Source organism: Oryctolagus cuniculus, chromosome 13, assembly GCF_964237555.1.
Source record: "Oryctolagus cuniculus chromosome 13, mOryCun1.1, whole genome shotgun sequence".
Classification (NCBI taxonomy): Eukaryota; Metazoa; Chordata; class Mammalia; order Lagomorpha; family Leporidae; genus Oryctolagus; species Oryctolagus cuniculus.
The window spans coordinates 22959916-22974198 of record NC_091444.1 but is presented as its reverse complement, the minus strand read 5'-3'; the positions used below and the strand labels follow the sequence as shown (position 1 = coordinate 22974198).

The 14283-nt window shown below is 56.1% G+C and overlaps 1 protein-coding gene across 2 annotated transcripts in view; it reads left to right on the top strand.

Moving 5' to 3' along the window:
* Positions 1-14283, top strand: part of PLXNA2 (plexin A2) — a 205678-nt gene that overhangs the window by 118436 nt on the left and 72959 nt on the right. For both annotated transcript variants that reach the window (XR_011381262.1, XM_051821302.2), the window contains exons 5-6: positions 10986-11086; positions 13995-14118. Coding sequence is in view for 1 of the 2 variants with exons in the window: in XM_051821302.2 (XP_051677262.1) it covers positions 10986-11086; positions 13995-14118 (225 nt within the window). In the remaining variant the exon portion in view is untranslated. The remainder of the gene's footprint in view (positions 1-10985; positions 11087-13994; positions 14119-14283) is intronic.

The window sequence follows — 14283 nt, the reverse complement described above, 5'->3', positions numbered from 1 at the left end:
TGAGTGAAGACCAGGGCTGAGTCTCTTGCCAGAGTCCTCACAGCTAAGGGACAAAAGATCTGGAGTTAGGTACCAACAGTCTGACTCCTGAAGCCAGGCCCCCAACCAGGGCACCTTGAGATTTTCCAGAAAAGGAAAGCTGAAGGGTTCCCCACCTTCTCCAAACAGGTGGAAGGGGTGCCAGACACATCTAGAGTAGAAAGGACAGGAGGCAGGCTGACGAGGGCCAGCAGCCTTCGTCCTGCTGGGCAGGGGTGGGCTTGCGGCGGGGGCAGGCAGGTGGAGGTGGCCAGGGCAATCCTGAGAGGAGAGCAAGCATCTCCTTTTCCTATGTGTCTGCCGCCCTGCCCCCCCCCCTCCCGGTCTGCCAGAAATCACTGTTCCTATCAGCTCCCTTGCCCTTGAGACCTGCCCATCCCTGGAATTCTCCAGGTACCTCATGTCGGTGCTTTCCTCAGTCTACCCTGTAGAGCCCTTCCTCCATTCCCGCCTATGAAGGCATCGCCACGTTTCAGAGCCTGTCGCTGGTGGACGACACCTTCCTGGCTCCTCAGTTCTCCCCGGCGTGGTACCGCGCATAGCCCGCTTCCTACTTCCTAGCAGAGCTGTGCATGCTAAGAAGGGGACTAACTCACACTGTGACCCCACAGTACAAGACTGGATCCCTGCTCTGGGGATGGGCGGAGCACACTGATGAATGAGAGAATGAATGCATGGGTGGATGGGTGGATGGGTGAATGGATTCATACCTGGGCGGACTGACTGAAGAATGGGTGAGTGAACAAATAAGCAAGGACCCCTCCTCAGTGCCAAGTGCACTCCAGCTGTGTGCTGGGCTACTCGGCCATAAACCAGATCTCCAAGAAGGCAGAGTCACAGGGCCAGGCCAGTCAGCCCCCACCGAGCAGGTCCCAGTATGGAAAAGCAGGCACTGAGGTGGTCATCGCCACCTCAGAGGAATGGGTTTTATGCAGTTGACCGGCTTATACAGGTTCCCGGGGCAGCACAGAGGCACCGCGTCCAGCAAAGCGTGGGAGCCTCCTGTCTGTCACGTGACCGCTTGCCAGGCTTCAGTGTGGGAACAACATGGAGGAAAAAAAGGGAATTTAGTGCTCCAACCTAAGTATAGAAAACATTTTTCTTACTGAGAAATTCAGCATATATTCTCTCTCTCTCTCTCCCTCCTCCTCCCTCTCTCTCTCTCTCTCACACACACACACACACACTCATCCACTTTCTTGCTTATTTTGTCCTAGAATCTGTGAATGACAAGAGGCTGCTCCGTGGTTCCCACGGGATCTAGTCACCAGGAACACCAAGGAAAGAGAGATTATTCTCAGGACATCTGATGTGTCAGGGCAGGCAAGATGCCCAAGCCTGGGATGCTTAGAAGGGAAAGCAGAGAGATGTACTCTGTGCTTCTAGAAACCAGAATTCTGTTTCACCGCCTCAGGCTCCAGGGGCTTCTTGCCTGTTCAGAATTAAACCACGGCAGAGACAGAGAGATGGAGGCCAGGCCCAGACCCAGCGGCTGTGGACGGGGCCGAGCTGGCTCCACTCTCTTCCTGTGTGCTACAGGAGGCCTGGGCAGTTGGACTGGGCAAAGCCTGATCCCATCGCACACTGTGGTGGAAGTGTCCTCCCCCTACCCCTAGAAACAAATTCCAGGGGAGATATCAGGGATGGAAGAGGAATAAACAAGGGGTCCCTGAGAAACTGCAGGTGTGCAGCAACACCCGAGTGCCAGCGTCACAGCACACAGAGCCGTTGGGCCAGAATTGGAGCTTGGTTGGGAGGCAATGCCAGGAACTGTTTGCCAGTGAGCGCCCATGTTTCTGGTCCTTTTAGAAGCAGTAAGGCCCTAGAAACTGGGCTTCCCCTGCTGTAAAAAGACCACCCCCAGCTTAAATCCCCTCTCAAACCACAGTAAAGTACACTTCGACCTTTGTCGCAGACAACAGCAGAGATGTTCGCACCCCAAATCTCTGAGCAGCCCCTTCTTGGGATCCTTCCTGTGATGACTGCCACCCCAAGCCTCTCCTTTCTAAAAGCCTTAGGTGCTTCCAAATTCAGAAGTATACTTGGGATTAACTGGAGCTCAAACACCTCCTACCCTGCTCCCCTGGTGACTATAAAGTGGACAAGGCAGAATGGAGAGGGCGGGGCCCAGAGACTAGGGCCTGGTAGTCAGATGCCCTGCTCTCAGATAACATCAAGCTCCTGGGGTGAGGCTGGGCGAGGGCTCTATTTGTCCCCGGAAATCAGGTCTGGACAAACAGCCGATGTGAATGAATGAGCAGGAGTAGCCAGGTCAAGGGCTCCACTGCCTTGTCACCCGCCCTTGCCATCGCCCCCTTTCTGCTCCTTGGGGAGAGGAGCCAACATGGCCCTAAAAGGGGCTTTGTGGGCTCTGGCTAATCCCAGGCATCTGGTTCCCAGGTGAGAGGTCTGTTTTAGTTGTTTCTTAGGCCCTATTTCCTAAATCCTTCTCATTCCCCATTTCCTATCCCACCCGCACTCCCTAACTGAGTAAAATCCCCCGTTGTCATGGAGACAACATAGTATCAGCATCTCAGCTTCTCTATAGATCCTTCTAAAACCCAGAACTAGAAAGGACCCTACTTCTGCCTCCCTGGTATTTCTGGCGCCGAAGTCCTTTCTGAGAGAAGATGGTGTGTTGTGCAGAATGTCTGATTGGCTGCTCTGTTGCCCACCCTCCTTGTGCGTTTGCCCAAGTTCCACCTTCGTCCTGAGGGGTCCAGGCTCAATTCAATTCCTTTGAGCCAAGGATCTGGGGTTTGAGCACACGTGCTACATAGGACAGGTCATGGGTAGGACGAGCCTTTGAAGGCCTATGATGCCCTTCACAGGAAGGACAGACATAATTCTCCCCATCTGAGAGATAAGCAGTCTTGGCCCAAACTGGCCCGGCCATTTGCTCAAGGTCAACCAGTACAGGAGTGCCACACCTGGGGGAGGGCCTTCTGCAGCTTGCCCATGCAGACGCTGCCGCCTCCAGTGGCAACTGCAAGTGTGTGTCGGTGTCCGGCCAGCCTCCGAACAACCTTGTAAGTCAATGCCATCACGGTGGCCATTGAATGGAGGCTCCAGGAGCCGCTGCCGCTACGTGGGGTCATAAGCGATGGAGCTGGGATTGAAACCGAGGACTGTGCCCCTCCAGGTCCCACTCCTCAACCAGTGCCGAACTCGGGCAGAGGACTCAGCTCCAGGAGGGGGAGGCTGAGGCCAGATCCCAGGGAGACCAGAGCAAGCTTCAGGAGATTTCTGCCACTGCCCCTGAGGTCCCCTGAGGGTTGCATTCTGTGGTCTGGGCCCAGAACTTTCTTTCTCCGTTGTCCTCCCCTCTTTGACTCCTACAGGAGCTCTGCTGGGTTTTTATGAATGAGCAGGAAAAAAAAAATGTCTTTGAAAAGTTCAAACAACTTTGGACTCCTCTCTCTGAGTGATAGATAGCTTTAATTACTCGGAATTACTCGGCCACTGCTCTTCTCCCCGAAGTCATTAAAAATAGATTTCCTCTTTGAACTCCACCGCGCCCTCAGGTCTCCCAATAGTCAGGGGTTCTTGGGGGACAGCCCCAGGGCCAGCTTCTGGTCAGGAGGTTGCAGGTTTCTCTCGGTGCAATCACAGGCACCCCAAGCCCCAGCTGCTTGGGCAGGAGTTTGTGCCTGCTTTTTCTTAGTGATGTCGGCCGCGTGGATTTCACGGCCGGAACATGGGCAGGGGGCTGGGCTGTGGTTACCTTACGAGGATTTCAGCGATCAGGGCACACAGCTTGAATTTTTAAAGAATGCGTCTCACCCTGGGAACAAACAATAATGAGTGCTTCTTATTAATTACTGAGAAGTTGTTCCCTTGGAAAGACCTAAGCTGAAAGTGTGAGCTCCCAGGGCGCACTGCTCCCTGACAAGCCCTTAAAAAGGTGGGACAGGTGTCATCTCCATTTGAATGATAAGGAAATGAGGGCTTGAAGTAGTTAACCAGAGTGCCCAGGGTCATCCAGCTAACAGCAGGCAACCAGGACAGAAAGGCCCCCGCTGCCTCCCCCACCCACGCTGGGCTAGGGGAAGGCTCCACGCCACCCGGGGGAGGCTCAGATGGAAACCTGGACCCTGCTCACAGCCTCTTCCAGGGCTGTTCTAGCCCTGATTGGCTTAGAAAAACAATCCAGCAGGGAACCTGCCACCTTCTCCAACTACCTCCCACTCCACCTCGCACTGGCACCTCTCCTCCGCCTCGCTCTTGATTCCCCGGCTGCACTGTGGTTACACAACAGGAGTGGGGTGAGCTAAGAGACACCCAGGGGTCAGGTGCCGACGCCACTGCGATGCCTACCGGGCCCCTGATGTCTGGACCGGAGAAACGTGACTCTGGACAGCCCTGGGAGAGGGGTCTTCCCTCTTCATCCCACCCCTGCCTCCACTCCACTCCACGGCCTCGGCGAGGCAGGCAGGCAAATCTGGACATGAATTCCGCCACCTACGCGGCGTGTGACCTGGGGCAGGTTACTTAACCTGAGACTGTTTTTCAGTACGTAAAGCGGGACCCAGAACACCTCCCCAGCAAGGTTGGTTTTGGATTAAATCAGAGGATATGTGCCAAGTGCCTGGCATGCAGTAGGCGCTGGATAAATGTCAGAAGTGGGATTGTTTCGGCGGCTTCCTTCCATTAGGCAAGCTCCGTCAACAAGCCTGGCTCCGAGCAAGGTGGCATGGCCAGCAGCTGACCCAAGGGCTCACGGTCTCGCCGCTGCCTCACACACCTCCCTCCAGCGGGGGAGACTGAGTTTAAGGTGTTGCTTCAGGCAGCCAGCAGCCAGTCAGCTCTTTCCCTCTGGATGGCAGGGGACAGACGAGGGTGTTTTCCCACGGAGACTCACTGGGCAGAGTGGAGCAGATGTAGCACAAGCCATGTTAGGAGCAAGAGGAAGCCCAACCTTTCCCCAGAGGCTCCACTTTGGCTTCTGTGCCTGAGAGAATCAGGCCAGCGGCAGGAGTTGGGCTGAGTCCCCAACCGTCAGTGCACAGTTCTCTCCCAGGGAGGACTCTGAAATTTGGCCATCACCAGGCAAAAGGGATGGATTGAGTCCCAGGCCTCCAGGCCTGTCCTGCTGATTGCACCCAATCACACAGGGCTGTCAAGATCTGGGGCAAGTGCAGACGAGAAACTCCACCCACCCCTGCTTCCATCAGCAGCCAGCTAGCAGGAGCCTGAGCTGCAGAATCCGGCATCCCCTGCCCTGACGCCGCCTCCAGCCTCCTGAGCCCTGCCCTGGCCTCACCTTGGGTCTGGCCTCGCTCTCTGTCTCCTGGAGCTCCCCAGGCAGCTCCTCCTTCCTCGCCTCTCCGGTCATGGGCAGTTGGAGCATTCTCCTCTTGCTGGCCACTGGGCCACTTGCTGTGAGACCCGAGTTAAGCTAGACCTTGGGGGGCTTTGTTTTCTGGTGCATTCGGTGGCGATCATGATGTGGGATGATCCCTGTTCTCTCTGCACAGATCAGACAAGGCAATGCGTGTGAGAGTGTCTGGAAAATGCTAGAACCCACTGCCCGGAGACCTCAGCTTGGGCCCTGATCTCAGCCCACAGGGCAGCCATGGCAGGGCCCCTTTTCAAACCACCATCCTCTGTGTGTGTGTCCGTGAATGCGGCTTGAACATATTGGAATTGGGGAAAGGGGAGGACGTGGGACTGAGACCCTGCAAACTGGAGGGTAAGCCGGTAGGAAGGGGCCACAAAGAGCCAGTCCCGTCGGCCTCAGCTGCCAGGAGCTCCATTCCAGGCCCTGGGGACCGGGGGCTGCTGCTCAGGCCAACTGCAGGCTCCAACCAGGCCGTCGGTGCCACCTCCGCCCTCGCCACCTGGCCCCCAGCCACTGAGAAGGCCTGTGCTCTCTGCTCGCGTGTGGAGACAGGTGTACCATCTGGCAGGGGGCGGGCGGATTCCAGGGAAGTGAGGGATTAAACGCTCCGTGGCGGAGGGGCCCCAGCAGCGTTGCCTGCCCCTTCCCTCTCTCCGCATTGCTCGCTTGCGTGGCTGCAGAGGAATCCTGCAGGCCTCCGGCACCCCTGGGCGAGCCGCTGCATCCACCCCCCTTCTTCGGTTGCTCCATCTCCTTGGTTTTGTTCTTACCCAACGCATAGGCGCTGAGAGGTCAGAGAGTGGAGCCCCCGGCCTCACAGGGGGTTTAGCTGAACCCAAGGGCTCAGTAAATGTTCAAGGACTCATGGGACTCTTGCTGGAAGCCTGCGGGGGACCCCTCTGGGTGGTGAGGACCCTGCAGCTCCTTCCAGGTGCCCTATGAACGCTCTGCATACCCTGTGGAGCCCTGCCCACTTGGGTGTCCAGGCCGCTGAATCAGGCGGGGCTCGCACCGGAGGCGTGGGGCCCCGGGGCCGGAGGAGCCGGAATACCATGTGAGTCACCTTTAATTAAGAAGATTTCTCAAGTAAATGACTTAATAGGACAGTTATATTCATTAGAGGCATCATTACAAGGCGTCAGACCGGGCAGGAACAAATGGGGAGGGGAGGACAGAACCCCATTGGAGGCAGCGAGGCAGGGCCTGGGGAGACGGCGGCTGGGTGGGCAGCGAGAGGGCGTTCTCCCCATGTGGGACCCTCAGGGTCACACCCACCTGCCGGCCCAGCCACCCGCTCGTCCCAGCATTCACAGTGGAGGAGGCGGGGCAGCACGAGCATAATTAAAGGACAATAATAATAAACACACACTAATTAAAGCATCTTCGAATGTCCCATTAAGCTCAGCATGACACACTGGATACTGCCCAGGAGAGAGCTCCCTCTCCTGCCTGAACTTCCGGCCCATCCCCCCATCTCACCTCCCCACCCCCACTCCCGGCACGGTGCTAGTGCCCGGCTGTCACCTGGGTGTGCGCAGGGACGTGACCTCTGACTCCGGAGGTCTGAACTCGGTCCTCCAAGGCTCCGTAAACCTAGAATCATCACAAACAATTTCTCCAATAAGGAGACACCCAGGCCATGTTCATTCCTTCCCTAGCCCCAAAGTGGAGTTTTACTCCATTTCTTCCTGGCCCCAGCACCTGACGTCTACAAAGGCTTCCCACCAAGGCGCTGAGGTCATCTGAATGTCTCAAACTGGCCATCAGCTGGACGGTCGTCAAAACCCACGTCCTGGGCCCGTCTCCAGCGGTGTGGCCGACTGAGTGAATGGGTTCTGGCTTGGCTCGGTAATGAGCCCACAGTGACGACCACAGTGCTGGTTCCACAACCACAGGTTGGGAGCTGCATAGGAGGACACTTCTTGAGCCAAGGAGGGACCAGCTGAAGGGCTCGGGGATTTCATGTATCCCAGCCCTGCCGCCTTCATAGTCCTTCCCAGGTGAACCCAAACCCTTCCAGACTCACACCCAAGCTCCCTGGGCCTCTTGTGAGGTTTCCAGAGGAAACCCTGCCCTCTCTGGGTTTGTTGTTGGGGTCCCCTGGGCAGCGCCTCTCACACCACCTCCCACACGAGGGGCTGCACTCTCTCTCTCTGATAAACGAAATGCGGGCTACAGATGTGAGCCACATGTGTAATTCTAACTTTTCTGGCAGCCACATTGCAGAAGTAAGGAGAAACAGGTGACATTAATAATGGCTGTTATTTAACCCAGTGTATGCAAAATATTATCTTTTCAACATGTCGATGAAAAAATTATTAATGCGTCCTTTTACTTGTTTTCTTTTCTGTACTAAAATCCTCAAACTCCCGTGTCCATGGCATCCATGACAGCATGTTTCAGTTCGCCCAGCGCCCATCTCAAATGCTCGGTGTCCACACGGGGCCTGTGGCTGTCGGGCAGAACAGCACACACAGGCGGGTTTCCTGTTCGCTCCGAACCCCCTCGGCCTGCTCTGGGCCTCTCTTAGACTACCTGTCGCTTCCTTGTTTTTGTTGCTCATCTGTTTATAACTTGAAGGCGATGGCTGTGTTTTCATGCACTTGCTGGTTGCTTACACTCTTGAAGCACCCAGCGCTGGCCTGGATAGAGGATGCAATCAAGGAATCCTGGTTGGCGAACAACTGGAAACAAACACCCAGGGCCACTGGCGGCAGACAAGGCCCATGGGAGCGCCTGTCCTTCAGGGTCTCCTCCCAGCCACTATGACATTTCTTGCTCTGGTTTGTGCATGGCTATTAGATCTTACAGGAGCGAAGAATTCAAGTGTGAGAGTATACTCCCCTCACTCCTGTAAGTTTCCTATTCCACTTTGCTCTTCAACTCAGTGCATTACAAAAAAAAAAAAAAAAAAAAAAAAAAAAGAATCCCACCAGGAGGGCCCAGGAAACAGGAAAAATAGTTGTGCTCTTGGTTTCGTGTTTGGAGAAGAACAGGGTTTCACTATCTCCGCGGCACTTGGCGTGAAAGTGGGCTTTGTTGCTGGACACACTGCTCCCATTCAGGGCCCCCTTTCCCAGCTGCTCAAAGCCGGCCTGTGTTTTGACAGACGGCCCAAATGCAATGCACACAGTTGTTTTAATTCCCAGCCAGATGCAGACATCACTCACAAGGGGCCCAAAACCCCAGAAAGGAAGGCCGGGCCCTGGATGGCTCCTTGCAAGCCTCAGAGGATGGGTTGGAGGGGCCAGCGGAAGCCCGCCGGGCAGCCAGGGCCCCGCAGGTCCCGAAGGGCTGAGAGTCGCCCCGCCTGGGAGAGGCACCTTGAAGTCTCCGACAGGCACCTGTGAGGCAGGTGCTTCTTGCAGGGACCGCCCACCAGGGGGCAGGGTTCAAGGGCTGCTCTTGGAGTCCACAGGAAGTTCATTGGTGGTGCTGACGGCTGGATGTTATCACTCAACTGTCGGCTCACAGGGGACACGAGTCCTAGTCTCAGGGCGGAGTCGGACAAACTGTGGGAAACAGAATCCTGGATGGCAGAATGGGAAGGGCTGAGGGCAGAGAGCCCTTTCACAGCCCCCTGGACAGATGCCGCCTTCACTCCTCTTCCACGTCCCGGCGACAGACGGGGTCTCAGCCCTTGGGGCCTACTGCAGTGTCGTCCAACCCTGACTCGCTTATGTTGAGTGTGGCTGGACTCCCTGCCCTGAGCCATCCTGCAGCTTCACCACTGCCCTTCTCACAGCTACTTGAGACTCCTGGGTTCACAGATGGTCCCCGCTCCATCCTGGCCCGCTGCAGGACACGTGTCTGCTTGGGCGACACCCCACTAGGGCAGGTTGCGGGGACCTGAGCTCAGAACTCCGCAGTATGGGGTGGCCTCTCTCAGTCCCTGCCCTGTGCACGTGTCTAAGTGACTCATGCTCACGTTGGCCCCTTTGGCCATTACATCACCAGTCGACTCAGACCCTCAGGTGTATTACGGAGGAACTATCGAAACCAGCTCTCCATCACCACCACACACACAGACTATCAGTTGAATCTCAAGACTGTACACTTGTTATGTCTGCTATTTACATTCCCATTATTAAAGGAAGGGTAGGACTGCTTAATGCTGATCCTGTCACTCACTCACAGAGAAACCTGGTGATCCGGCGTGCTGAGTGTTATAATGTGGTGAGGACAGGTAGGGACCTCTCTGTCCCTGCCCCATCCCATGAGAACCCAGAACTCAAGTTAAGCTAACCTTGCCCGGGATGGCTTTTGGCCATGACAATCCCGCAGCTCGGACGTCCTTCCAAGTTACCTGCACCAGTGGCGACTCACCCTTACTGCCCTGTCCATGTCCTCCCGATAGGTTTTATCTAAGCTGCTGGGATCTACAGAGCTCACACCAACCCCAGGACACCGAAAACAATATAGAGCAAGCACCTCTCAGTCTGTAGTTGCCAACTGCTGCCACGCTGTGGGGCTCTGCGTGGGCAGCAGCATGCGCCATTGGCCGTGGCCTCTTAGTGCCCGGCCCTGATTCCCCAGAGCTGACGTCTGACCAGCACTGGCCAAACCAGCTCGCTAGCATCCAATCCTGAGCGTCTGTGAAGGCGTCCCCATCGCATCTGTCCTCTTTCCATGGCGGCGCACTCTGCTCCCGCTAGACCACAGCTCGTGTCATCAGCTGAGCTTACAAGTCCAGCGGGTGGGGGACCTCTATGCCCCAGCAAATGACAACCCGTTCCCTGCCTGGAAAACACATTTGCAGCCCAGCAGCCTCCTGCCCCAGGCAGTGTCAGATTCCCAGAAGATAGCAAGTGTATGACTTTGGTCCTCTGTCCTCGCCCGGCCTTTGTTGTCACTCGTGCTGGGCCAGAAGGCAAGAGTGATGTCCACACAGGCCCGGCTCAGGTCCCTGCAGGGCCAGGGAGAATTTTCGAGGGTTGCACTCGCTGGGCAGCAGGTTGTTAATCTGCAGATTCCCGCTCTCTGGGCAGGACAGGATCAGACGGGGAGCTCCTCTCCGCCGTCGTTACCATTGAGCCAAATGTTTCAAAGGCCGGGAGATTTGCTTGGGAAACTGAATGCAGACATCAGAGAATGGGATAATTGGATCCAGGTGGGATAGTTGGTTGGCTATAAAGAGGCTGTGGCATTCGATGAATATTCGTGGAGGGGAGGTTTCTCCCTCTCTCCCTTCTCGGATGTTTGCGGCGCAGGCAGGATGTCACAGCCCAAGCCCAGCTGAATGCTCTTCAGATGAGTTTGTGCCACTCAATAGCCTTTCAACAGAGTTAACCATTTTCAGCACTTGCCCCTGGCTTGTCCGGCTCTCCGGGGTGGGGGATGTTACTCATACACAGAAAGAGATCGGTGGATTTAGTTCCAGCTCTGCAAAGCAGGAAGTTTGAGCCCTGCCATGCCAAAGCATGGTCTACATGGCCGTGTCTGTGTATGTGGGCACGTCAATGAGAACATCAAGGTCACTGGTCACCCCCAGTGCTGCCTGTTAAGAGCTGAGGTGGTGCCACCCGGGTAGGTAAGGGGAGTCTCAATACACGTGTGTGAACTGTCACAACCTGACCTCACCGTGCCCCTTTGCTCTCTCTGCCAGGTCACCAGGGTTCCCGTGGAGTCATGCGAACAGTACACAACTTGTGGGGAGTGCCTGAGCTCGGGGGACCCTCACTGCGGCTGGTGCGCCCTGCACAACATGTAAGTTTGGATCATTCTGGAAAAAGACCTGGTGTACAGAAAACCCGGGGCTTTCCTGGCATGATGGGATGTGGCAGGAATTCAAATGTTGTATCCAGCTTTGGGGGCAGGAAGAGGCAGCAGGGGTGGGGTTGGGGGTTTTCTCTAAGTGCAGGGTCCCTGTCTCTCTGCCGGTCCCTGCTATCTGCTCTGAGGGGACACACCTGCATCCCAGTGTTGTGAGAGAACTCACAGGGGAGCCAGGGATTCTCCAGCTATCCTGAGAACCAACTCACTGTAGCCTGATAGAGGTGCACCTGTCAAGAGCGGGCAGACAGTGGCGTGCTGGGGGTGGGAGGCCTGGCCCCCAGCTGGCTGCTGTGTGACCCTGAGCGGGTCCACTGACAACTCCAGGCTTCCAGTCCCCATTGCTAAATAGGGAAAAATGCCTGTTTCACAGGTGAATTGTGAAGACTAAATGAAATAATAAATGCTTTGGAAATAAGGAAGCCCAGAAGAGGCTACACAAATCAAAATAATTATTATGGACTCTGTACCCTTGGGAAGACCCTTCTGGCCTCATTATTTCATGATTCCAAGAAGTCCGCATCTCACTCCAACTGGCCTCCTATCCCTATTCAAATATCTCCCTGCCATTGAATACCCGCTCAATAGAAATGCAAAATCACACAAACTTCCTAATTCCAAGAGCCCCAGAGGGAGAGAAAAGGGTGAAAACCCCACAGGCAGGAGCTGCCTACGAATGGAGTTGGAAACTCCGTGGCTGGGTGCCAGCCAGCCATGCATCTCCATGAAATGTGCCGGGCTAGGGGTGGAGGCGGAGGCGGAGGGCCAGGGTTCAGGGTCCTGCACAATAGCTCTTGGCTTCCAGCCGCTGCAGCAGGTGTTGGGAGGCTCGAGAGGGAAGGAGGGAGCCTGGCGCCTCACAGATGCAAAATCCGGACTGGATTTGAGCCCACTTCTCCTGGGTTCCCTGTTTGGGTTTTGGAGAGAAGTGATTCCTCCAAAAGTTTTGCAAAAATGCTCATAGCAAAACCCACGCAGCAAGTCTCCATGGCCATCAGACCACGATGGTGATGCCACGCCAGCCTGGCACAGCAGGGAGTGCAGTCTAAGTGCCCTGAGGAGGTGGGCCCAGCAGCCAGCGGGCTGTCTCCTCCAGAGGTTCTCTTCCTCTAAAGAACCCAAGAACCCATGAAAGGGCCCTGCACCGCTGCTGTCCCATTCTGCAGTGGGCACCTGCAGCCATAATGCCCAGTGCCCGAGCTCCCAGCCTGCCTTCCCAGAGACAGTGGCCATAAGTGGCTGTGGCGCTTCTCACGGGTGGGACGTGGCAACACCGCAGATCAGCGGTGACCCTTTATTCAACAGCAATGACCTCTGCTTCCCCCAACCCATCCCAGTGCCCAGTGCCCAGCCTCCCCACGGCCCCAGCCGCCTCCACCTGCCTCCTCGTCTGGGTGGTCCACTGCTGAGAGAAAACACAGCCGTGTCAGGTCTGGAGAGCCCAGGTTTCCTCTGTCCCCCAATCTCCTTCCCGGTTGTCACAGAACCTTCCCGCCTCCCTGCACCTGTGCCTGCCGTAGCAGCAGGGGAATGACATTCTGCTGTTGGCACCCCCAGGCTGGTCTTCCCGAACCCCCAGAGCCTCCCCTGGTTCCTGCCTCGGCCTTGGCGACAGAGCAGTGAGGAGATGCGGCAGCCTCCGGCCACAGGCCCCACACACAGGCCTCTGTCCTGGAGGCCCAGAGCCAAAGGAGATCGTTGGCGAGCCTGCGAGGATTGGAAACCTTCTGGTCTCTCGCACAGGCTGCGCTCTTGCCAGTGTGTTATTGTCTCCCCGGCTATTTATCTCTGTTAGGGCAGTTGCCATAAATAGTATGATAAAAAAGAGCATTTCAGGGAGTCAATGAGATAAAGGCTGCAGTCAAGGGCTCACTTTAGAGCTATCTTAAGGATTCACTTAAACCTCAATAATTCTTCTCTTTGACAGCATTCATATTTAGATCCATTATGTGCCTGGAAAGGAAGAGGGGGAGGAGTTTGGGGGGGCTGGGGTGGGAGTCTCCGCTTGCTGGTGGAATCCAGCAGATTCCTAGTGCAGACCCAGGAGCTTGGGGGCATGGCAGGTGGCAGCAGGGCACCCCCCATGGGCACAAGAGCCTGCAGCGAGAGACAAAGATTTGAAGAGAAGCGGCCACCCAGGCCTTGTGACGGAGGCCACCCTGGCAGCAGCTCCCTGTCTGTCCATCTCTGTTGCAAGGCATTATTTCATGACACAAACACTTGTTTACAATCCACCATGTGATGGCTAGAATATCCCAATGAGTTCCACAGCTCTAGATTCAGGGCCATCAGTCTGCATGTGCAAGGTCCCCTGTACCCTATCCCACACCACACCGGCCTTCTCCTGTTTTATCCCTCATTCTGAGCATCACCTCCCAGGACCAGCACTGAGGGTACAGTGCAGCAGGCCAGGGCAGGCAATTTCCTGAGCTCTGCTTCTAGCCTCACCCTTTTACAGCTGAGGGAGCAGAGCCGCAGCGACCAAGAGTGCACCACTGGAAGGTAACAGGCCTCAGGGACTCAGGAGCCAGGCAGCCTGACTCCAGAGTTCAGATTCACGGCCTGTGGCTCTGCAACTTCTTGGATTCCTCAGACTTCCTTGGCTCACTCGCCTGAGCATCCTACAGTGCTGTCAAGGGCGCTCTTTGAATGCACACTGCAGCGTTAGTGTTCGGGGTTTGTCCACTTCCTCTCAGTCTGTCCTTAGCTGCCTGCGACAGAGATCACCGGGAGGCACCAAAGCCTTCTAGACAAGCCACAGGCAGAGGGGCAGCAGGGGACAATGGAGCCCACCCCCTGGGCCCCCGTGGCCTGACCTCTTGTGGATCTGTGTCTATGGCAGGTGCTCCCGCAGGGACAAGTGCCAGCGGGCCCGGGAACCTAATCGATTTGCTGCCAGCATCAGCCAGTGCATGAGCCTCCAGGTGCAGCCCAGTAGCATCTCGGTATCTGAGCACAGCCGGATGGTGAGTCACTCCACAGGGGGTGGCAGGGGGCAGGCGATGGGATGCCGGTACTGCTGTCACACCGCACAGGGATCTATGAATCGGTCAGATGCTAGCTGCCCCAAGCAAACTTAAGGTGTTGATAGAAAACTTTGGCAGCCCCTACTATAATGGGCCCGGTCCTTC